This window comes from Gavia stellata, chromosome 26 (genome assembly GCF_030936135.1).
Source record: "Gavia stellata isolate bGavSte3 chromosome 26, bGavSte3.hap2, whole genome shotgun sequence".
NCBI lineage: Eukaryota > Metazoa > Chordata > Aves > Gaviiformes > Gaviidae > Gavia > Gavia stellata.
Genome location: NC_082619.1, coordinates 4,273,730 through 4,298,120, shown reverse-complemented (window position 1 = coordinate 4,298,120; position 24,391 = coordinate 4,273,730). Strand labels below are relative to the sequence as shown.

The window sequence follows — 24,391 nt, the reverse complement described above, 5'->3', positions numbered from 1 at the left end:
GGTAATCGGAGGACACCTGGAGAGCCCGTTCAGTAGCAGAGACCGTCAGAGCACGGGAGCTCTGGTTATCACCCCTCTCCTGGCTCCTGACGGGTTCCCCCCTCCAGAAGCAGCAGAGGACCGGGCAGGAGCCAGCTGTGTCGGTACTGAGATAGGGCTATTTGAACAGGTTGCCTCCTAGGTTACTGGGGTACCTGAGGTCTTCTCACGAGCCCTGTTTGCATGTCAGAAATGCAGCAAAAAACCAAACACAGCCTTTACATAGCTGAGGAAAGTATTGTGACAGTGGCTTGAGGTAGCGAGTGGAGCAGGAAATGCTCAGCCTTGCAGACAGAGCGTCTATCTGAAAGGTTAAGGAACCACCAAATGTCAACTTCCCTTTCAGGAGATAACACTTGAGACTAAGCGTGAGGTGATCTTTCAACTGAAAAAGCACTGAAACCCAAAGCACCCAGTGGGGTGTTCCTCTTGGGCTTTTAGCCTTCAGGCCACTTGTAAAAACCAGGTATTGGCTTCACAAGCTTCATTTCTTCATGCCATCAAAACTTTGGTTTCTGCAAATGCCCAAGCCTTGATGAAGCCATGAATTCTTTGTAGCTGCCGGCATAGTCACTCACCTGCTTTAGAAGCAGCCTCTGCAGCGAAGTCTGCAGCAAACTTCTTGAGCACCTCAGCACTTTCTTCCTTGACAAAAAGCCCAATGAAGTTTGAGGACGTGTAGAGCTCCAAAGGCAGAGGGGCAGGGAATTTGCATTTCCACCGCATCACAGTGGCCTGCAGAGCTTCAGTGAGAGCATCGACCTTGCTGTCCTCACACTGCCAAAGGAAATGGGACAAGCATTTCTCAGGTGGAGAATCATTCCTTACGCCTGTGCTTAGCTCTCTAGTGCACTCGGTAGAGAAAGGAAAGGCTTGGGTGCATGGGCGTGAATAGTCTACTTTTGCTGTTATGCAGTGAGAAGCAGCACAGGGTCATAGAAGAAGGTATGTTTAGAAATCATCTGCCCCTCCCTTGTCCTCAAAGCAGGATCAGCTATCCCCAAGCGACCTTCCTAACCTCACCCCCCCACACACACTGTCTATTCTCATGGTAACGATCACTTGAGATGATGAGAATTTGGTCTGCTGCTGCTGCTCTTCCCTGAAAACAACCCGCTTAAAAACCAATTACCTCCTCAACAAGCCCAGGCATCAGGCAGTTGTGGTAACAACCCCCCCGAACTCCTGAGCACAAACCCTTCTGCAGTGACTGAATGAAGCGTGTAACATCTCCATTCTGGACCTGGCAAGGGCTGCTCATGAATGCATGCATAAAGGCAACAGAAAGAGGAGGTCTGGTTTACCATAAAGAACTGGCAAAGGGTGATATGTGGGAAAATGTTGTGAGCTTTGTTCTTCCCACAGATCTGCTTTGACTGCTGCCAGAACTCAGACAGCTTCTGAGCCAGGGGGCCGGTGGGGCGCAGGTAGAGGACGTACTCCCGAGGCAGGGTGTCATCAAGGAACGGGTCACCCACATGGGAGAACAGCCTGAGAGAGAGAAAGAAATGTTAGATTGACAGATAAAGACATATTTTTTTTCAGCAACATTAGCTTCCCCTGTCCTCACTCCCTTTTGTTCTCCCTTTATGGAAAAAATCAGCTCTGGCAGGTCAGGCAGAGAGGTGCACTGTCTCACTTGCAGCCCATTACCACTACTAAGTAATACAGAAAATTGGTTTTTAGTTTCAGACTGGGGCTCTGAAGATCTAACCTGGGTCACTGCTTCTGTCTTTCTGACTTTTGGTGTACAAAACACAGGGAGGAGAGCACTAGAAATTGTTCAACATTTTTGAAAAGGCAGCTCTCAGTTTTCTGTTTAGGTGCTAGGGTGGAGAGAGTAGTGGTTCCTTTCTCTCACCTTTTTTTGCTATTACTGGATATCACAAACTCTCTCAGACAAGGCTTCTTTCTGGATTGCTTATTTACAGCACTTAAATAGTGTCTCAGTAATTCTGCTAGTGCTTTTCAGACAATGCCCCTGTTTAAACATTCCACATTCTAACGGCTAAAATCTTAAACGTTAAATTCACTAATTTCTTTTACTCGTTTTAACATTTATTACTTCATACCAACCAGTCGCATGCTGCTTGAACACTTCTTCCACCTGTTGATGCCAGTGCTTTTTGTCTGAAGAGAGAACAAAGTAAAAAGAATATTTCAGTGATGCTGGATTTCATGACTATAGTATCTATTGCTGGAACCTTGGGTCCTTGCTGAGGAAGGGCTGTAACAGTGTGTTTAGAAACCTGCGGGATAAGCTTTCCAGACTGAATCCCTCAGCCCTGGGGCTTGCTTTCAGACCTGCCGCCTGTCAAACCACCATGCTCTGAGGGGCAAAGCCATGCAGCCTGTTCAAACTATGAGATATGGACCTGTGGGTTTTCCCTGCTTGGCCTGATGTTTTTCTGCCTAGTGAAGCACCAGCTATTGGCGTTTAATGACCTCTTTGCTGGTCATTTGCTTAGCATGAAAATCAAAGGGTTTGGGTCTGGAAGTGCAGACATTGCAATAGCACTGAGGACAAGAAAAATTTAACTGCCACCAGGGGGCAAAACCCAGAGATTTTTCAGGTTATAATAACCTGCCAAAATTTGCCAGCTCCCTTCAGTCCTTTCTACATTGAAAGTGCTCTTTTGCTTATTTCCCTTCAGGATGCCTATAAATCCCTTTTCACTCCAGCTAGGAAGACCCAAGTGTTCTGTTCAGCAAGTTTCCCAGTTGCAGAACAAACCAGCACAGTGCTGTTTAACTTGTAGACATGTAATAGTGTTTTCCAAATGCTCGACATCAGCATTGAAATGCAGCTGTGGATCAGCTCAGCTTTGTAACACTAGAGACTGCCAAAATGAGGAATTCACCCAGAATGTAAATGTCATAGATATTTAGCAAATATTATGAATGAAGGAGGCAGAAGAGGATAGAAATGTTAGGGATGTGGGGCAGAAGTCAGGTCCTCCGGTGTCAGGAGGCAAATTCTCCATGAATAGGTGATTTCAGAGCTTCCTGCTTAAGGAAAGAAGGGCAGTATTGCTCTCAAACAGGTGCTACAGGTGTGGTAGGAAAGAGGCCAAAATGAACAGGATGCTGGTTTAATCTAATTAACCAGCACACACTTGTGCAAAATGGTGTGGGTGGAGGAAGGTCTGAAGAGCAAGAAACCTTCACAGAAGGTGAGAATGGGGTCTCCCAGCAGCTGTCCCCTGAAGCCAGGGAAAGGATCCTACAGATGGACAGTGCCAGAAAAGGATCTACATCCTACAGACCCACCACGCTACACTGGTAGACAGAGCTCTCTTTCTCAGCGTTAGACAACACGGAATGCATTCAGGCACCACTGCAGCTCCCACCGAAGGTAAAGCCCTGCTGGCCGCCATTCGGTGTGTTAAGCATGAGCAAGGGTACAGCCCAGGGACTGTCAAAGGTGACAGCCAGTTGTATTCTCCTGTTGTTAATTCGGCCGAAGCAGCTGCCTCCCTTTTGCTTGGTGGGTTGTCAGCGACAGAAAATCTGACCAAGGACAGGAAAAGTTCTAGTTTGCAACGGCTGGCCTCAAGATGTAACCTAATCTTACTAAATATGGTATGTTACAGCTTGATTATAGCGCAAAAGACTTGCTGACATCTTTAAGCTAGAGGGAATGTGTTTGACCAAAGGGACAAGATCAATGTACTGTGCACCCTGTTATCTGCTGCAAGAAGATGCTGCTGGTTGGTTATAGGAAGCGGGTCCAAGTCGGGGAAAAGGATCATGACTCCAGGGTCCAACCCGTGGCTCTAGGATTAGGGCAGCTGGGGCCCTCCAGCATTTCTTGTCTCTGCCCACAGTGCTGTGTAGGATGTTTACTGCGCTTCTGTCACCCTTTCTGTCTGCAGTGATGACTTTCGAAAGCACTCTGATAACCATGCGGGAATATACAATATTACCCACCAGCTCGTAGACATGTGTTGTTGACTCAGCTGTGTTTCAGCTCTGCCCTTGGCTTCCCCACCCCTTGAATATACATATTTTTGTTCATTTTGAGAGTAAGAGGAAGGCAGAAAGATAATGCTGCAAAAAAGGGCTGTGTTGCAAATGTGTGATTATGAAAATACTTCCTCCTGAAGCATTTTGCTGCCCTTATCTGCCAGCATTCATTTGAGATCAGCAGAGTGCTAGTCCAAGCACCTGCCTTCTGGAAGGATGTATCTTGCGCGGTCAACGTCGTAGTTTGGTCTGTTCTATCTTGCTGACCTTTCCCTAGTCTGGCTCAGACACACTATGCAAAAAAGCCACTGCTTTGCTTTGAAAAGTAGTTCAGAGAAGAGCAAAGAGCAAAAAGCTCCCCCCTTGCACACGCTGGGAACCTTTCAGGGAGGCTGCTCCTTGAGCCGAGCAATGTGTCCAACTGCCTCAGCTGGCTGGCCATGGACCTTCCCTACCCTGGTTTCATCATACATATCTGTTATGTTGCCTTTCCTCAGTTCACCTCCCCTCTTGCCTAGGTTGTTCATGCTCTTTAAAACGCAACTAAAATTTGACTCTCCTAACCATAGATCTTGCCACTGAAGTGTGTCTGTCTGTGTTGCATCCGAGGCAGTGAATTAAAAATGCCCTCCCTGTAAAGCTCGGGCTTTGAAATGAGCAGTTTCTCCTGCTACAAAGTGAGGGCAGACAAGCTGGCTCTCACTCGTTATTTACTCTCTCCAGACCCCAGAGTAGATCTCTGAAGGAGCCATGCACAATCTAGCAGGACAGACGGTTCTGCCACCCACCCTTGTTGACTTGTTCGCTTAATGAATTGATGTTTCCTTGGAACAAATCACACAATAGAGCTCTGCTGGAATTGACTGCAGCTCCTTCTCCACTGCCTTTGTGCTCCCAGGACCCCAAAGGGCCTTAGAAAACATTAGGCTGGGCCCCAAACGCTTTTGTTTAAGCATGATTTCAAAAGGTGCCTATCTCTTCCATGGGGACAATAAACTCCCTTTTCAATTTAATTTTCAGCACGAGGAGGAAATACTGCATAAAGCAAACAAAAGCCAAGGTATATTTTTATCACGGGACCTGAAGCTGAGAGACTCTTTTTTTTTTTTTTTATTTTATTTAGTGTTGGGAATGGTGATGATGACTGATAGCCTCTGGTCAGTCACAAAACAGGGCATGCACTGCATCCCTGCCAAATACCTTCCTCTGTAGCCACCAGCCAGGACCTGAGGGGACCCATCCTCCGGGTGCTCTAGCTCCCAGGTCCTTTCAAGATCAACTTTGTAAAAGCTGAGTACTCAAAACTAGTCACAGCTATGTTTGGCCACTTACAAAAGTGGCCTGATTTTCACAGCTGCTGAGTGCAGTGGGAGCTGGAAGACATATTCTGCTCCTGAGAAAATCAGGTCACTTAATTAGGTGACTAGCTATGGCTTAGGTGCTCAGATTTACTCATGCTGGGTAGTAGGTGTTGGCTGTAGTATTGTAGCTAGTGGCAAGAAGTGGTTTTGTGATGCAGATGCACCAGAAAAGAAGAAAAGCCAGAAAATAACTTATTTTTCAGAATCTACCAAACTGGCATCGCACAGTAACCACTTCTGGTCATGCAAAAATTGCAGATGGATTCAGATAGGAGGTGAAAAGCTTTGTGCAGCGCTAGTAGTCCCTCGAGCCACCCAGTTCCTCCATCTCATACCTTCTGCTGCCTCTGAGATGAAGTACAGGGAAATCATTTAACAATGCACAGCGACACGTAATAGCAATTTTGAACCGACAGCAAGGGAGATGCTATGTCCAACTGCATGTCTGGAGATGGAGAGTTTAGGGAAGGAGAAAGAAGATCCTAATAGCAGTGTCTTCCAAAAACACCGCAGGTATTTTAGCCACCACTGAGAATCAGATGTTTTTGATTCTTCAACCTCAAAGGCCTCCCTGTCACACTGTTCAATGTCAAGTCACACGGAAAGTCTTCCTCCACTCAATCGCTGGTTAAACAGTATCAAAATATTGCTAGGAAGTGTCCCAGCTAAGCAGTTGACCCCTTAGCCTGAAACATTACAGCAGAACCGGTGTTGCTGCCCTGGCATACACATTAATGTGCAAATGGTGCCCATTTTAACCCCAGCCCACTTAATGGGAGAGCACACAGCTCTGCATGCTACAGAGCTTAACTTATTACTGTTGAAGGATTTTTGGCATCCTGCAATTTCAGGCTAGGAGAAAAAAAGACAACAGGGGAATGTCAATTCAGCTAGGAAATATATATCAATAAACATGAAGTATAATGGCAAAATCCCATTTACTTCAGAGGAAATGACTGTAATGGGGAATGATGCATTAACCATAAAGAGAACCTTCAGTCTCAGAAGCACCACACAGAAATCCTTCCTCTGTAAGGGCTCAGCTTTCTTATTCTAGCCCAGTTTAAAAAAGGAGGGTGTGTATGGCTGCCAATGGTGCTGTAGTGCATGGGGTAATGAAACACCACGTGGGAGAGTTAATGCAAACAGCACAAGAGCAAGGGACAGGGGTAAGTATTCTGAGATAGTTCTTTGTCTGCACCTGCATTATATTTTGTCACTAAAAAGGTATGCAAACTTTGGGGTGTTGATGCCCACAGCAGAGATCGGCTGAGGTGCAAGGCGCTGTGCTGGGCCGGGGAATGTGAGGGTGTTTGTGCACCGTGGCCGGGCAGGGTCCCCAGCCTCCATCACGGCCAGGCTGGGCTGCAGGGGCTGAGGCGTTCAAGCCCTCGGCGCTGGCCCTTCAGGCACGCACAGAGCAGAGAGGGCTGCAGGCAACCTCCTCTCCTCCTCACACGTTCAAATACACCAAGGCTGAGTCACGCAGCTGGTCTGAACCCTCGGGTCCAGACAGCCTGTTTGTTCTCCAGAAGCAATGTCTAATTCATACAAAGTTGGCCCCTCTGGCTGCTGCTTAGGACTGAATTTCCCCGTTTCCATTGGCTTTCCTTTTGCTATAGTAAGCAGAGATGCAAACCCTGCCATCGGCAGAGCTGACCTCTCTCTGTCTGTAAGAGGGAGCTTGCTCTGCTGCGTGCTGCTGCTCAGAGGCAGCAGAAAATGCTAGCAGCAGCCTCTGCCTCAGATCCACCTACAAGTTGTCTGCCTACGGAGGCACCGAGGGATTTGTGAATGAGCAATGGAAGGTTGGAGGCAGCCTGTAAAAGAAAGGGAATGACTAAATCTTCCCTTTCATTATGTGCCTTAAGCCTAGACAAACTTCTTATCCGTGAACAAAACCCCTTGGAGGGATGAATTCATAATTTCAAGTAGCCCTGAATCTTTGGCCTATAAAATATTTAGCTGCGTAAATGAAGGTTTTTTGGAAACTGCATTAAACATGATGGAAGTACTTGGCTCTCCTCATCATTAGGTTCAGTTCGAAGGACTGCCTGACATGATAAGATAGGAGTTACGGATCATAATTTATGCCAAATGAGTTTGAAAGAAGAATGCTGTCAAATAGAGCATTTCTGTTAGGATTATAAAATAGGCATCTTTATTTCTGCTTGTGTGTGTGTATAAAACATGTATTTATGTAAACATATAGTCAAATAGGTATACGTATCTATTTAAAGCTTGATTTTTCAGTCTATGTTGGTTTATGGTAAAAGAACAGAAAACAAAACGCTGTCTGGCTCCAGGGAATGACAAAAAATAGACCTTTTCTAGATGTGGCTGCAGTTGCTGTTTGGAGTACGCTTGACAGTCCAGGTACGCGTCAGAAGCCTAATAGTTAACTTCCCCCTTAACTCACACGTCCAACTCAGTCAGGGTGTGGGAGGTCCTGAATTCAAACCCTGCTGTATAGCAGTATGTACAGGGACGCAGTTATAAATTCTTTGCAAACAGTAAAATTCCCAGTTTTGTGTGAGTGTTTGTTTCCAAACTGCCCGTCAAGTGACCTTTACAGATTCCTTAATTGTTGCAGTTTTCACCATTTATACTATTAACAGTACAATAGTGGAAACGTGTCTATTTTAGGCTTTCAATAAACAATTGCATACTGAAGAACAGTTTTGCAAGCAAAATTTCTGTCCATCTAATGATTTGATTATTTGATGTAGGGAAAGATATCTAAATTCCAAATAACTGACCACATGTCTCAGGAAATGCTTAGTTGGTTCTACACACAAAAATGGCCACAGTGAGGTGTTCTTTTCAAATGGTTTTCGATGTGGGTTATTCAAATGTGTTCCTCTGAATTCTGAATATGCAGAATTCAGTTGGTCACCAAAACTCATGAGATATTGTTTCTGTTCTTATTTGGGTGACCTTACTTCTATAAATAGGGGCAGGACAGGAAGATATCACTAGGGATCAAGTTCCTGTTTAGGGTAGGGGGTTGGGGAGGTTCCTTTTCTGCAGTTTATTAAGAAAAAAAACCCCAAAAACTGGGTGTTTTTGCAAGACAGGAATGACTCTAACATAAGTGCATGGCAGAAGAATTACTTTTTCTTCCCTTCACTGAGCTTTGGCTCAATCCTTCAAGCATTACCTTAGCTTATCCTTCTGTTGCTTTCCGCACATGATGGAGGACATAAAGTCCTCCTCACGTTTACTGAGTGCCTCTAATTGCAGCCACATCCTCCACAAAACGCGAGTTCAGTGCTGTACGCTGAGATCCCCTTAGGAACACGCCGTTCGGTACAACATCCCCAATTTAGGTCAGCGAATGCTATAAGCAGATCACGGCTATGTAAAGACCCAGGTCTTGCCTGAAATACAGGAACTTTCAGAGGAGTATGGGGAACTGCCTGACTGCACAGTGGCTACGGAGACTGCAAGACTTCAAACTGTGCTATATCCTGTAGGTCACATAAATATTTATAGAAGATGCCTGACAGCATGACAGGGGCTCGGTAGTTCTCTTCCTCTTCCTTCCCGAGGGGTGGCTGCTTACTCCCAGCTATTGAATACCAAGCTCTGGTAATGGCAAAGAGAGAGACATGGGAAACGCCATCAGAAATAAGTTTGGGAAGTGTGCTGCTATGTATTTCTAGTTTCCATAATTCAAAATGTTCATTTTTTCAGAGGACAGTCCAGCTGGCAAACTGCAGTCTGGCCACATGATGATTATTTTTAAGTGCAAAGAGTGAGGGCCTGGGCGTGTGTGTCTGTTTTACGTGTTTAAAGTTATGTAAGATTTTGAAAGCGGATTTTTCCCCCCTTCTTCAGCACATGTGCACTAAGTCTTTCCCCTAATCTTCTACTTAGCCAGCTTGTTAAAGCAAAAGAAGAGGGAAGTACAGACTCATAAAAAGTGTCCAGGATAAAGGCAGGAATGTAGCAGCCATTTAACATTTTTAAAGAGATACACAGTTTAAAAAGGAAACAGGATATTATTTTCTTTAGAACAATAACAGTGAAGCTTTTTATGAGGCATGGGCTTAGCTGTCTAAGTCCAGAGCTCGCAGTTGCCAGCCACTCCATCAGGTCCCTGCGTGACGGAGGAGGAACGAGGTGCAGGTATTTTGGCTGATTTGAATTGGTCACACACCATCAAAATTCCTCTGTCCTTTTATTCTCCCCTTCAGCTTCAGGTGCAAAAACTTGTCATTAGTTTTGCTTACAATCATGATATTGTTTTTATTTTTAGTTTTTGGTTTGGATTACATTTGTTGTCTGGCTTCCCAGTTCACTTCCTTAAGCTTTTCTCCCTATGTGCGAAAATAGAAATGTACTGCCGCTCAAAGAAAGAGCAGCAGGCTCCGAAAACAACAGGAGTCCGGAAGCTGGAGGTTTAAGAGAATTAGATCTCACAATTCCCTAATAAAACCATAAGAGTTGGCAGCACCTCAGCTGACTGATTCAGAAAGGTTCAAAATTTTGATGCAGAGCAATCACTGGAAAAGGGTGACAGGGTTAAGGAAGACAGGTAATAACCACTGCTGTTAAGGGGTTTGTAGAATTCTGAATATTGGCAAAATACTTAAATATAGATAACACAAATAAATTCAAATAGAAGGTGGTTATAACTGAAGCACATTCAGCAGAGGCTCATCCCCTTCAAACGCCTGATTTTTATACTAGCCAGAATGCTGCAGAGTGCCCAAGATTTCATTATTCAAATAGCGCAGTGCAGGAGAGCAGGAGCTTTCATCCCAATACTATTAATACATTTTTAGCTAACCAGGAAGACAGTGTCTTTGCAAGGAGCCAAGTTAGAGGTTTAAGTATGCTCAAATGTACCATCTGGAGTTTCAGTGATAGCCAGAAAAGGAAGCAGTTGTCATGCTGATTGGAAATAAATAAGTTCCCTCGCAGCGTTCAAGACAAACACGATGCTTTCTTCTTTTTAATTGCTCGTCTTCCTATATAGAAATGAGCTGGGATGGAACAGAGATTTGCCATATCTCTGTTTTCTGTATCAAGGTCCCCCTTCCAGCGGGAAGCCGGGCCAGCTGGCTGCTCACGGCACGTGGTGCCCGGTGACCGCTGCTCGACATGCGAATCGCAATTGTCTCACTGCCACTTCATGAGCACCTTCCTCTCCATCTGTCACCTTGCCTTGTACTCCGAGTAGCACAGCTCACCTTCGACGACCGCCATTTCAGCAGGTGTCCGCAGTGCCCAGCACAGCTCCAGCTGGAAGCACCAGAACCTGCTGCTGAAAAACTTACCAACAGACAGAGCGATGGAGCACACCCCATACACCCTAATTCGGAGAGGGCGAGATGGGAGGAGAAGAGACAGTGAGCTACCTAATGTCACACAGGTCATGGAAGAGGGGATGGTTTTGCTATGGGTGCTCTGCTGTGCCGTGCTCTGCCTGGCTTGGGGCTCCCTGGGGAGACACGTGCTTGCTTTTCTGCCCCTGGTTCCTTAAGGCAGCCCCACTTTACTCCTTTGTATGTAGAATTTTTTAGTATCACGTAGATCTTTAGGAAGAAGAAAAAAAAAAAGCCACAACTAGCACTTTAAAGTGCCGGTGTTAACATTTTCCAGCTTCTTGGGGTTTCAAAACAGGAAGTTTGGGGGTGGTGCAGTTGCACAATTTGCCAGAAAGCTGCTGTTCTGTGAAGTCGGTGACATTGGGCTGTACCAGGAACTTGAGCCCTGCAGGCCACCGAGGCCTTCATTTTCTGGGACAAATTCTCAGTGCGATGCGAGGAGGTTTTGATGTGCTGCTCCTATTAGTAGGAGCCTTGTGGTTTTAGCTCCTCTTGATTGCCAGTGGAGAGTTGACTTGTTCTCCAGAGACAGAGTAAACCCCAGAGCTAAGGGGAAGTTTTCCCAGCCCGACAGAGAGGAAGCGGGTAGAGATAACATAGACCAACGTCAACATGGTATAGCTAAAGACTGAAAACAAAGCATTGAGCTACTCGGTTTGGATCTTGTGATGAAACTTGTGATGCCAACTTCCTTCTAGGTTAGAGTCTAGGTCTTTGTATCATGCCCATCCTCAGAGGGAGAGTTTGAATATTTGTCTCAACTTGCTCTGTCTTGACAGCAATGAGATATGGACTATACCGTCCACTTCCGTGCAAACAACTATCCCTGAAGTTTTGTTCAAAGACAGTGAAGCATCACGTTGGGGCCTGCATAGCCAAATCCACTCACTGTTTCAGTCCCTTTCCATCTAGTAGAGGGAAGGGAATATATCACAACTAAATCCCACTGTGGGCTCCACAGTAAAGGCTTCATGGGCCTATCTGGAATTTAATATTAAAGTTGGGCAGTGCATGAGATGGAATAACTTTCTACCAAGAGGAAAGGCGATGGGTAATATCAAAGCAATGATATTTTGTGGTTAATCTGAATATCTGTTTGCCAGAGATGGAAGAGTTAAGGCACCCATGTCCTGAAGCTGGACTTGGCAAGCTTAATCTGGTATTCTTTGCACTAGTCAGTTTTTGCATTATTTCCTGGATTTGGAAGAGCCTAGCTGTGTTCATTCTGACACCTTGTTTTCTTCTCAAGTAGTTATTTTCTTTTCTTTATGGGCAATGTCTGTGTATCATGAAGAATCTTACATGTTGTATGTAGTAAGGGACTCACAACTTTGCTGAAAAGGCAAACCCCAGAGACAGAAAATAGGAAGTAGATGCCTAGCGAGAAGCTAACCACGATCTCACACCTAAAATAGACTCACACAAATCAACAAGAAGGAAGTCTAAGAAATTAAGGAAGGTGGAAGGAAGAAGGGTGGGGTGCTGAGATAGTTGGGTTAAAGGCAAAAAGAGATACTCAAAATAGCCTCCTGCTCTAGACAGCTCTGTTCAGGAATTTTTTTAAGCCTTGCTGTTTTCAATAATACAAACATTTCAACATACTTCAAATAAGTATCCCTTGCTTACTGTTTCTTGCCATCTAGATAGGACCAGGTTATGTCAATATTCATATGGGAGACCTGGGCAAGAACCCCAAAATGTTGTAGGGAATGGGGGAAAGGAGGGTTAATGCAGCAGATGATGAGGCACACTTGCCACTGACTCAAGGCTAAAACCCTCCCCCCCCCCCCCCCCAATAGTCTTGGGGTTGGGAGTGCCATGGTACTAGAAGCTTCATTTTGGGGTGAGAAGTCGCACAGAGGTCTCAGCCTCTTGCTTCAGAGATTTTGAAGTGTGTGGTTAAACCAGTAAGCTAAAGCTAATGTCAAAGTTTCCATTAGGGGAAAAAAAAAGTTAGTTAGCAAGCTCTGGTCTGAATTTCAATTTGGGTAACTGTATTTGGTCATCTTCAGACCGCTCTGTAGTCCTCAGCTGATACAAGTCTTCGCTAGTTGTGGTGAACTCTCTAAAGTAATTCTGCTAACCAGGACATCAGGAAAACTCCAGTCAAATGAAGCTGTAACAAAAACTTCAGTGGAGATTTTTAAGTTAGCTCAGCTTAGGCTTTCCTCTCCTACTTCTTGTTGCAAGAGGAGGCAATTTAGGCAAATGTGGATGCTTTTGAGAGTCCTGTACGCTAAAGTAAGGTGGGATATCCAAATTGGAATGAACTATTGCTGCGTTAATATCTGTCCTTTACCAGCATCAAGTGGCAGAAGCTATAAAAGTTAACAGAACAATTATTTTGCTGTTATAACATTAATAACAATAAGAAGTCATAAACTTTTGGCCAGACTTTAAACTCTAATACCAGATTATATATTAAAAATGTCCTTGTAGTGTCCGATTAAGTTATCTGGAACTCGTACATGAGGTCTAGCCAAGAGTCTCTGAAAGGTTTAAATACTAACTATGGAAGGGTTAAAAAAAGCCACATTAAAAATATATGTTTGAAGCCTAAAAGGGAACAGGAAATGAAGAATTGTGATAAACTCAGAAACAATGAGATAAAGAAGGATCTGAGAATGTAATGAGAAAACTTTACCACAGACTGGGAATATTTCCCTGCATACTTTTCTGATTTTCTTATGGCCTGTCAGTTCTAACTGTATAGTGTTTATTCCTGTATCTGATCACATTCTTGCAGAATAAATAAGTGAATTACAAAAAAGAAAATAGGAAGACCTTAATGAGACCTGGATGATGAATTATCCCTACACCAAAGAGTACTTGTACTTATGCATATATTTAACTTCAAGCATGTACTTACAGACTTCAGTGAGGCATAAGCACACACCAGCTGCTTTTCTGCAAAGCATGTGCTGAAAGGTTATTGCAAATCAAGGCTTTGGGTCTATTCTTTCTTCCAGCAGAATTTCTAAGGATTTTAAAACAAATGTTTGCCATGATAAAAGTAACTTTTTTCTGTTCACTGAAAACCTAGGGATTTGATGCTAGCAAGTAACAAATGGATGTGTATTTGCTGGAGCAGGACTGTACTTAACATCCCCACCCCCTCCCAAAAAACCCCCGAAGCAGCATACCTGACCTAAAGGTCTGTCGCAACCTTCAGTGCAGCACATCACCCACATGGTCCCGCTCAGTCCCCTCACCACAGGATTCTCCTTGACCCAGTTCATAGCCTTCAATCAAGGGCTCCCAAATCTAGCGGGTGTCGTGATGCACTGGTTACTCTAGCATTCAGTTCTCATGTTTGTGGAGGAATAGCTTCACCTTTCTGTGCTCCAAGATGTCAGTTTAACATCGTAAAATGCTCTCTGCAGCTGCAGCGCTCTCCAGCGCCTGGCACAATGGAGCTCAGATACCTCGGTAGGGTACAACCACAGTATAGATCATAAAACATCAGCTCCGCGGGTCTCCCCCCCAATCATTTCAGTCTCTTCTGAGCCATCTGAGTAAACGCAGCGTTAGGTCTTAAAAAGTGCTCAGCACAGAGTTTCATCTGACCACAAGGGATGGGAATTCCCAGGGCTAAGCACTGCAGAAACCCTGCAAACTTTACAGTGCTGACCATAAAGGTGCTCACCTCCTGTTCTGTGTTTTGCACATCAAGAATCAATGTAAAGCAGGTCCCACAGTCTAGTTATGTCTCCCTCCTTCTCCTCCTCGCAGCATTATCTTTTTAATTTATGATATCTAAGAAATCAGGGACTAGGAGCAATGGACTGGGAATAAGTAAGGAGACAGTCCTCGCTTTTGCCTGAGAAAAACTCGTTGTGCATGTGTATGAGGATCAGAGACATAACCTGGCCTGTCCTCTGCCTCCTCTATTGATATGCTTGGCCAATATGACGACTGATGTTTTGTGATTGCTCGGGTACCTAAATGGTGGATGATCTGGGGCTTCCCTTTAGTGAAGCATTTTTACCATAAGGATTCTCAGATGAGATGTGTTGTCTGAGTACAAAGTGTTTTTTCTGATGATTTTTCCTTTGCCAGTCACCAAAGACACCTAGCACCTCTCCTTAGCGCTTTACCAGAAGCATCACCCATATGGAGGCACACTTCATCCTATTGCCAGGGTTGTGTAGGAGGCCAAGTCTTGGATGCTTGCCTTGAAGACCTTGTTATCCAGATTGATCTTTTCAGGCAGGTATTGTTAGACAGACAGATACACATACACACTAACATCACCTCATTTCCATAGCGTAGCTCTCCCCCGCGCTGGAGTATAAGTACTGATGTGGGGGTGTATTTCTAAAATTATTCACGATGCAAATCTTTTACAACTGATCCCCATCTTATCTATTTTGCGTATGTGTCTGGTATCTTGAAAGCATACTAAGAAGTGCAATTTTTTTCTTAAATGCAGAAGGAACAGTTGTAATATTGCAGCCTTTCTTTCCATCATGCTGATGGGGCAGCCTGTCCTGTGCTGTATGTCACTGAGTCACTTCAGCTCTCGCTCGCCAGACAGCTGCCACTAACAGCAGCATTAGCAAGTGCGGCACATCAGCGGTGGTACCCTGGATGAGCACCTTGCAGCATTGGTACTGCAAAATAATAGCTGTGCTTACAGAAAAAACCCCTCTCTCTGCCCTATCAGAGTGGGCTCTTGGGAGATGAAATAAGAAAGAGCTATAAATTAAATGAATGACAGGTGCTTAGCGTGGATAACGATTGATCACAAAAAGTCTCCTTGGTTTTTAAATAGTACCTTGTTATGTAGGCCCCTGTGATTATGGTAGAGGACCTGGACTGATACGAGCTTCCTTTTTGGTAAATATTTAAGAGCTATGTTGTAAAAAGTAGGCAAGAAGAAGAAAACTAGGTATCCATTAAGAATAATTCTTTGCAGTAAATTTCAGAGGCTAATAGCAAGGCATGTATGGTAAATTGTGTATGTAATTGTGCTGTAAGACGTAGGAGCGCCCTTCTGGAGTCCAGGATCCCATTCTTCCAATAGACAAACTCATTCCAGTGGGTTTCACAGGACCAGAAAGCTGCAGCCCTGCTCTTATCCCTGCCCAGCACTGCCTTCTGAATGCAAACGCATTGAGGGAGTCCCTGCCCATTTGAGCCGCTGCCCTACAGTCTGCAGCCCGAGTCAGCTGCAGGCTTGGCATCACCAAACCAGGAGACAGGCTTAAGAGACCCTCAGATGAAGGCAAAAAGAGAAAATACAAAATTTTAAGTTGAAGGAGTTGAAAAAATGGAACCCACTTCTCAAAAATATTAAAAAGGAAGACATTGTGATTTCTCCTTGCATTTTTTCTAGGTTTTAAAATTTGAGGGTATCCTGGGAACATGTTTCAAGCTTTTTTCTGTAGTGAGGCCTTTCTTTAGTCTGGTTCTCAAAGGAGCTGAGACTTATAGGACCGTGCTGCATCCTTGTGTGCACCTACGAGTCTCTCCAACTTCCTACAATAGCTTCTGAACCTGCTAGTATATTTAAACCCAGTGTGACAGAGACGTAGAACTATCAAGGCTATTTCATGTCTTGCAGCTTCTGTAAAAATAGGTTCTTGGACAGCCATAAGTAACCTTAGGAGTGCTCCAGCTGGAAAAGATTGTGAGGTGAGATTACTTGTTATTAGACATCAGAGGATCATCACAGAAGCAAACCCTAAGAAATGCTGCAGTCATAAGAAAAGCATCAACCATTGGAAAGATACGTGCACAAAATGAGGCTTTGTGAGTTCTGGCATTCCCGGAGCTGGTTGTTCAAAGACAGCAAAGGTTCTAAGGCAGCTACGGCATGCTCTATACCTTTTTCTGACGTATATTCATCAGAGTAAGCAGGGCTTTTGTGCAGACAGTGAAAGCCCGAGCAAGATCAGGACTGTACAAGAGTTCAGATCTGAAAGTACATAAACTATACTAACACAAGCACTTTTATACTGCCACAGTTGTAGATATATTGGGAAAGTTTTGCAGAAATTACTTTCCTGGGAAAGCCAAAAGAGCAGAATGTGTGTTTCAACAAGACATAGGTGTCTGGGGGATCCCACAACTACAGGAGCTGAGGCTTAGAGAAAGTCAACAAATATTGCAGGATAATGGCCTCCTGGCTGCAGATCTGCAGGCTCCTGTACTCCCAATGCTGGCAGCTGCCGTTTCATGTGCGTACGGGCACGTGAGATAACATAACCTTTCCTCAGCCCTTCCCTGTTCTCTGAACAGACCTGCTTCTGCTAGCCTCTCACTGCTCCTGCCTCTCCACAATTTCACAAAACACCCTTGGGAAGCACAGATAAGGAGGTTCCATGAAATATGAATTACTGTGTGCATGCAGGGGTCTTCTCTCTCTCCCTGTGTCCCTTTCCCCTTTGGCAATACATGATTTCAGGCTGCAGCTGAAAACAGACCTTTCTCAGTGCATTCCTCTTTGCCCCTTCTGGAGTTTAACATTTAGTGCTTTATCTCCACAAAGCATGTTGGCAGACATGTTTCTATATAGGGTGCAAATAAATTGCATGGAGTGAGGCCAAAGTGAATATCAGGGCAAATTCTGCTGGTAGGAGACAGACCTCGGTACCATTTTCTGCTGCTCAGCACTTACTCTTTCCTGCATTAAGGTTTTGGGATGTTTGTGGATGCTAAGCCCAGGCATGGATTCCTGTGTGGACAGACTAAACTGCATAGAAATTACTCCATCCTGCAAGAGAGATAAACGTGCAGTGTGCTAAACTGCATCAAGACCACGAGGCTTTCAGAAGAGCTCAGCATTAGCCTAATTTTGCTCCCAGTGGTATTGAGTAAGGCAGAATTAGGCTAGAGCTGAGCTTCTGAAAGCTGTACCCTACCTTCCTCTTGCTGTAGTTGTCTAAAAATAAGGAGTCCAATTAAATCAACAGCAGTGCAAAGTATGAGGGAATGTATAATTAATTAAAAAAATCAAAGGCTGTCTAACAGCACTGATCAGCATTTAGCAATCCTGCCACCAGCTCTTACTCTTTTCATTCTTCCTTTTTAATCAGTGATGATTGTTGTATCTCCTTACATTATGATCACATATTCTGGTAGTATTTCAGTGTGACTGTGTTCCCTGGGTGCAGTAAACCTAGTCACAGGAAGAAAATGAGAAACTCCATTAAAAGAGGAAGGGAAAAACCTGTTACCAGCTCCAGCCCTGGTCCTGACACCTAACTGGAGCCCTGATATCAGTGAAGGATAAAAACTTGCTCACTGTGATAGTCAAGGCCTTCATTTGCAAGACAGCCCTGACGAGAAACTAAAGCCCAAAAGGTAAGAAATTGCATGTCCAAAGTCATCTCTCAGAGCTATTGTTCTCCATATTGCTATTGTCCTGTATCTAGCACTCCCAAATAAAAAAAAGGGTTTTTTTTGGTTTACCAAGAGAGCGTAAGGTGGCCATCTGTGAGCACAGGGCTTTGTCACCTCCCAAACAAGTGTTTCACACTTTTACTCTTCCAGTGCAGTGTGAAGGGAGCTGGGGAGGATGTGCTCTTCTCAGTTATCCTGGCAGGAATCCCCAGAGACTGTGCTGGATTCACAGCAAATATGGAGTGCCTCCATCTGGGTCGCGGGGAGCAGAATCTGGCTTATATTTTGAGTGCCAGCTGTTAGTGGGAAACAGCAAGACAAGATGGAAGGAGACTCTGTATCATCCCATTCTGGTGGGTCTTCATCATTTTATGCCTAAATTTCTCCACCTTTCCTTTGTCTAGTCAAATTTCAGGCTGTGTCTGTTGCTTTGTGGCAGTGAATGTGGACAGTTAAAAAGCCTCGTGATACGGCAGTAGTGTAAGGATAGACTTTTGCCTCAAGGAAAGGTTGAGGGGGATTTGCTCCATTAAACCAGCAGCAGTGGCACCAGTTGCCCACTTTGTGGGTAGTTTCAGTGAAGTGAATGAATCTTGTGGTAGTGGCATCCTTCCTTTTAAATAGAGTTATTCATACTGTAGATACCTGCATCTAGACTCATCTTTACAGTCAATGGAGGCACTTGTAGGGCATGTTTACTTTTGGCGAGGGTAGGCATTTAAAATAGGTCACATTAGTCATGCTCTGTAAGTGCTTGTTTCTCCCCATTGCCTGGAAAAAGAGTAAGACGGCTAGTCCAGACACGGGCATCACCTACTGACATGTAAGGTTATGTGAAAGTACTCCTGCCCTCTGTTTTTCTGTGCCTATTCTCTGTCTCTTGTTGGTGCGCTCTATCCTCTTCTCCTGTATATTTAGATTATAAATTCCCCTCGACACTGTAAACTCCTGTAACGTGTGACGTCAGCGTGATGGTATCGGGATCTTTCAGCAGTACCATTGCAAAAATAAGAGTACAATACTTTCCAATTAGTACGTACAGACAGAAAAAAAATCAGTTGTGAGAGACAAACTATTCATAGTGCGGTCTATATGCTATCAAAAGAGCTCAAGGGGAAGTTCTTTTACCTTAAGCCATGCAAGCAGCTTTTACGTATGACTCACAGTTTCTTTATCCTCAACTAAATATCCCTTATAAGAAGCCTGATAGAAATTATGAGTAAAAGATCACCCATTTCTAGGTTTCAGTGAAGTTTAGTAGAAAGTTATATCCCTGCTGTAGATTGGTGTACAGCAGCTCAAGGAGGACTAAAAGGGATCGTACTCTTGCAGAGCTGAGATTTCAAAGGGACTGCTCTAGGACTTGTATTTGTAGGAACATCTGCCCTGGGCTATATCATAGCGGTGTGTCTGTTAAACAGAAGGGACTCTTTTTGGTTTGAAGTACAATTTCAAATAGTTCCTGCATTGTTGATTTGCAATGTCCTTTTGGATATCCAGTCACGTATGAAAGAAGGGTTCAGTACCGCAAACTCAGCTGCCCTGCATGCAAGACTCACTTGTCTAGTTTGTATAGTGTATCTCTGAAGGATCACCCCCTTGCATAAGTCCTTCAAATAGATGCAGGATTCCAGGATACAGCCCTACTGCTGCCAGATTTATAAATAAAGATCTCTACCAGTTTTTTTTTTATGTAGGGAAGAGTCATTTTTACTCCTCTGCTGCCTTTGCTGACTGGGCAGTCATTTCCAGCTATAAGCTGCTGCTCTGATCTATGCATTTGAAGTTATTTTTGAAATGCATTATTACACTCAAGTTGCATCTCTCCCTTTGTGATGCATAATTTAGATTTTAGCCTCTTATAAATTACATGCCTAAGGAACTGCTTGATGCTTCTGGGAAAAAACAATAATAAAACTGTATAAAGTATTCTTTGTGGAGATTGTTCTGGATATAAACACATTTATACTTCTCTGAGTTTTCCCTGTTTTTGTCTCTGGGGTGTTTAAATGAATACAGAACCTCCTTTGTTTGGTAATTCACCAATACGTATGAGATCTCATGAATTCCCGCTGCACATCATCTGCATCATGAAATCACAGTTCTTTGTGGTACCCTGATGGATGTATGGATGGATGGACAGACTATGGGTGGAAGAGAAATTAGAAGTTGCTTTTTTTCTAATGGAGGAGCTTCTTCATTGCAGAAAAGGAAGGCCAAGCAAAACTCAGGGAGAAACATGACTATTAAAGTTGTGAGGGGGCTTGAGTAGCTAGATAGAGTGCTGGATTTGGTTCTCTCTTGCTGGTTGATGTTGACAAATCTATTTATTTATGGGCACATTTTATACTGCGCCCAAATTAGAGGTAGCGAGGTCTCTAGCTGCTGCTGCTATTCTTCAGGTTACCAGAGATTTCTTCCAAAATCTGCAGAAGCCCACAGAAGAAGATCCCAGTGGCTTACAAAAGTCTTTGGGACATCTATATAAATTGGTCTGACTCTTTCAGGATGGGCGAAAGGATTGTTTTATGTGCACGCTCCAGTTTAGCACAGATACATTGAGAGAGAGATGTGGTTCTCTGCATTTGGTTTCAGCACCAGTAAGATGGAGGAGGGTTTTATAAGCTGTGGGCTGCACAAGACACTGTGAATTTTGATTATTTGGGCTAAACATTTCAAATGTCTGTCACTGAGGTCAGGCATTTCAGTAGGAACCTGAACAAAATTGCCTTGATTTTCAAATGTGGTGTTAAAATCTGTGGCTCTGAGTATCAGCAGGCACTCAGTATTTTTGTCAAACTGGGTTGTTTTGCTTTGCTTTATATGGATATTGCTCCTTAACTTAACAAACCCAAGCCTGAATGTCTTTGGCTTTAATATTTCTAATTAAAGGTGTAGGCATTTTGGATAAGATCCCACAGTATATGAAATGCCACTGTTCCCTACTGAACCTGGCTTAAAATTAGTAATACCAAGTCCAAAGGTAATTAAAGACACAGAAAAAGAAACCTTCTGTTGAAAAACAACTAGAAAGACTGAAGATTTAAGATGGCTCTGCGTTGTACGTGATAGCTAATTGTAATTGAGTTCATCCGTGCTATTCCTGAGGTTAAAAAAAAAAAAAAATTGCCTGAAAGTATCTATCGAAGTAAAATTGAGATACAGTGGAGGATGGGAAAAAAGTCTAAAATGGGAGATTTTTCTTAGTATTGGAGGCAAAATCAGCAGGTTTTTAAGTATGTAATTTACAGGGGAAGTGACTCAAATGAAATTATGCACTTTAAAAAATCAGTAAAGTGTTGAGGGCATAATAACCTTTGAAGAATTTGAAAAGCCCTTTCATATTCGTAATATTAGAGTCCCTCAATCCTGTAATTTTACTTCCTTTTTTTTTTAATGGCACAGCTCCTATTATCAAGTGATTATTTCAGAATCAATGAGTTTCATTAGAAAAAGCAAAGTCAATCTATATCCTTCCTGGCTGGGGAGAAAAGCTTAAGAAAATAACTTGAATGTATCCTAAAACCTTAGAGACCATGAAGAAAAAAGTTTCAAGTTTTAATGTTCTGGTTATTAAATCTCACTGTCTTGAAGACAATCTCATGAGCTTCTGTCCTTAGTCATAAGCCCTAAGTTTTGCAGTCCTTTATTGGAGTAGGTGCAAGATGGAAAGAAAAAGGGGTCAGAAACTCTAATTCTTCCATCCCTCAAACTTTGTGGCAGTTCCCCACAGGAATGAAAAATATATGGCAGTTTATGGTGAGGATGTGGCTAATTTTCTGTATCCCTCCATCCCATTAATAGGGAGACCTGCAAGAGCATTTTTTGGGGCAATCCACTACCATTTAAAAATCTACTCACTATATTACAGTCCCCATCATTTTCCTCCTCTATTCTCTCAAATCAAGGTGGCTTGAATTAATTCAGATGTTACTCATACAGCACAGGCAAAAAAGTCTGCACTTGCTGAAAAAACCTCTGTGAGCGTTCTCATCCACTGTTGATTTTTTGGTTTTATTGCAGTATTTGACACTTGATCTTTGTGATATTTGAGAAGTGTTAGATTAGATCAAAGGCCCATGCAGACCATTATTTTTTCCTGTTCTGTGGCCAGCAGTGAGTACTTAAAAATCAGTATAAAAGCAGGCACACAGAAGTCATCTTCCTCTGCCCATACCCTTGCGCCTTCCCAGCATTCAGCAACCGGCAGTTTAAGTATTTCTTGAGACAAAAAGTTCATCAGAATGACTGTAATAAATGATCTCTGAACCCATGTTCACTTTCCTGCTTCACAACACCCCACTCTGCGACTTCCACACTGTAGTTATTTGCTGTGTGAAAAAGTTCTTCCTTGAGCTTGTTTTAAGCCTTTTGCCTCCTGCGCCAGCTGTGGGACCCAGGCAGCCTCTTACCGTTGCTTGTGGCCAAAGCAATGTGTAAAATGGTAACTGAGACCATCAGTGTAATATGCTAAGGAGCTACAGATCAAGCCATGGAGGACCTTTACTAAGACCAGAACATGTCACCCTGGGTAAAAGCCAAATAAGTGACGGCCTCGTACCTTGTCCATTTCCGTGAGGATTAAGTACTTTACATAGCCTGAAAATCAACTTTTTTCCTGTCTGAGAACTACATGTTTGGAAACAAAACATGCATTTTTCGTTGTTGTTGAAAAGAGCTGAAAATGTTCTGATTTCAAACTTGGATTTATTTTCTGATGAATATAGAAAATTCTGATTAATTCTTCTACTGAACATTTCAGCCTTTCCTTGCCATTGTAATCGAAATTATGCATTGGTAGGGGTTTCCGAAGGGTCACTTGGAGGCAGGTTGATTTTGTTATCCTCCAGACTATCTCTGGTGGAAGAAAGGTAACACCACTAAATAAACTCCCTCTGCCTTTGACCCAAAGATTGCAAACACCCTTCACAAAGGGGCTGGAATTTGCTTCAAAAGGAGTCAAACAATAACCTTTCAATGGATTCCATCACTTCCGTAATAAACAAAACATGATTCCCTTTCAAGCTTATCTGTGTGCCAAGTTCTGTGGTTACAATACAATAGCTGTATTGTTCTTGTATGCTGCAGGCTAAAATGTATTTTGGTAACTGCTGCTCTTTATCACACAATTGTCTGATGACAGTTATTCTAGCAAGCCATTAACTCCTTCAGCCTGAGAGGACCTCTTCCAAGCAGGCTGGATAAGCCTCAAGAAGCCATTTCTCCCACTGAGCATTGAATAGAACAGAAAGTAACATAAACTTGGGACTCTCAACGTTAGATAACATGTAAATTATGGTGACTCATAGTGGAAAATCATAGATAAAAATTACACAAAGACTTATTTAACCACCATCTTATGATTTTTTTCCCTGTACCTGAGTGTGTACTCACATACTTCAGAATAATGCTACTATTTGTCCATCCCTCCTGCCCCACAGCTGTCTTGGAAGAGATGAGATACAGAATAAGAATGTACATACATAATCATATTCACCTCACATTCCCCATTGAGGCATGAATGAACCCTGAAAGAGTTTTAATCACTGGTACATTTGTGACAAATATGCTGATTCCCACAGTTACACTCTCATGAAAAAGCTTGCTGGTTTTTGCTGGAGTACCTGGATTACTAATGGGATATCCCCATTTTACAGTTCGGAAAATGGGCATAGGGAAAAAACAAGAAGCTGATGGGTGATCCTAAGCAGTGAGAAGACTGGGTATGGATTCAAGGTGATGGTTTCCCAGGCTTCCCTCTGAACTAAACTACAAGAACCACACAAGAGCTGCTTGGAAAGAAGGCCAAAATGGACAGAATATCTGGCTCTTCCTGGCAGGAAACACTGAGAACAGGTTTTGGTTTTTTTCAGTGTGTGCATGTGGTATTTTTGTAATTCAAGCTCAAGTCACAGCCAAACTCTGAAAACAAACCAAAAAGAAGAGCCAAATATGTTAACATGAGTTGGAGACCAATTCCAGCAGGGACTGACAGTTTAAGGATAGGAGATATTTCTTTCTCCTGAAACAGTAAAGCCCATGCTAACATCCTAAACTATGCTAAGGAAACATGCTAGTGAGGAAAGAATATAGCTTGGCAAAAACAACCAAAAAAAGGTTTTAATTTCTGAAGGACACAGGTTCATAAATAAGTGCCAGAAACTGTGGCTGGTTTTCTAAAGAAAGGCTGAAAAAGTGCATTATATTGTAAAGAAGGAGTTTCCATATTACTCATCCTGCCCATCTCCCAGACAGCACAGAATTGTTCCCGGTAGTATTGTCTCATTTGCTTTCTTCAGTTCAGTATTCAGAGGCTCAAGGAACGAGGCCAGCCAACCTTAG

The 24,391-nt window shown here is 43.4% G+C and overlaps 1 protein-coding gene across 1 annotated transcript in view; it reads right to left on the bottom strand.

Moving 5' to 3' along the window:
• UBASH3B (ubiquitin associated and SH3 domain containing B) overlaps positions 1 to 24,391 on the bottom strand; it is a 71,011-nt gene that overhangs the window by 20,647 nt on the left and 25,973 nt on the right. Inside the window, exons 2-4 of the mRNA XM_059829687.1 lie at positions 2,116 to 2,169; positions 1,344 to 1,530; positions 618 to 816 (exon numbers count right to left, since the gene is read on the bottom strand). Coding sequence (XP_059685670.1) covers positions 618 to 816; positions 1,344 to 1,530; positions 2,116 to 2,169 — 440 coding nt within the window. The remainder of the gene's footprint in view (positions 1 to 617; positions 817 to 1,343; positions 1,531 to 2,115; positions 2,170 to 24,391) is intronic.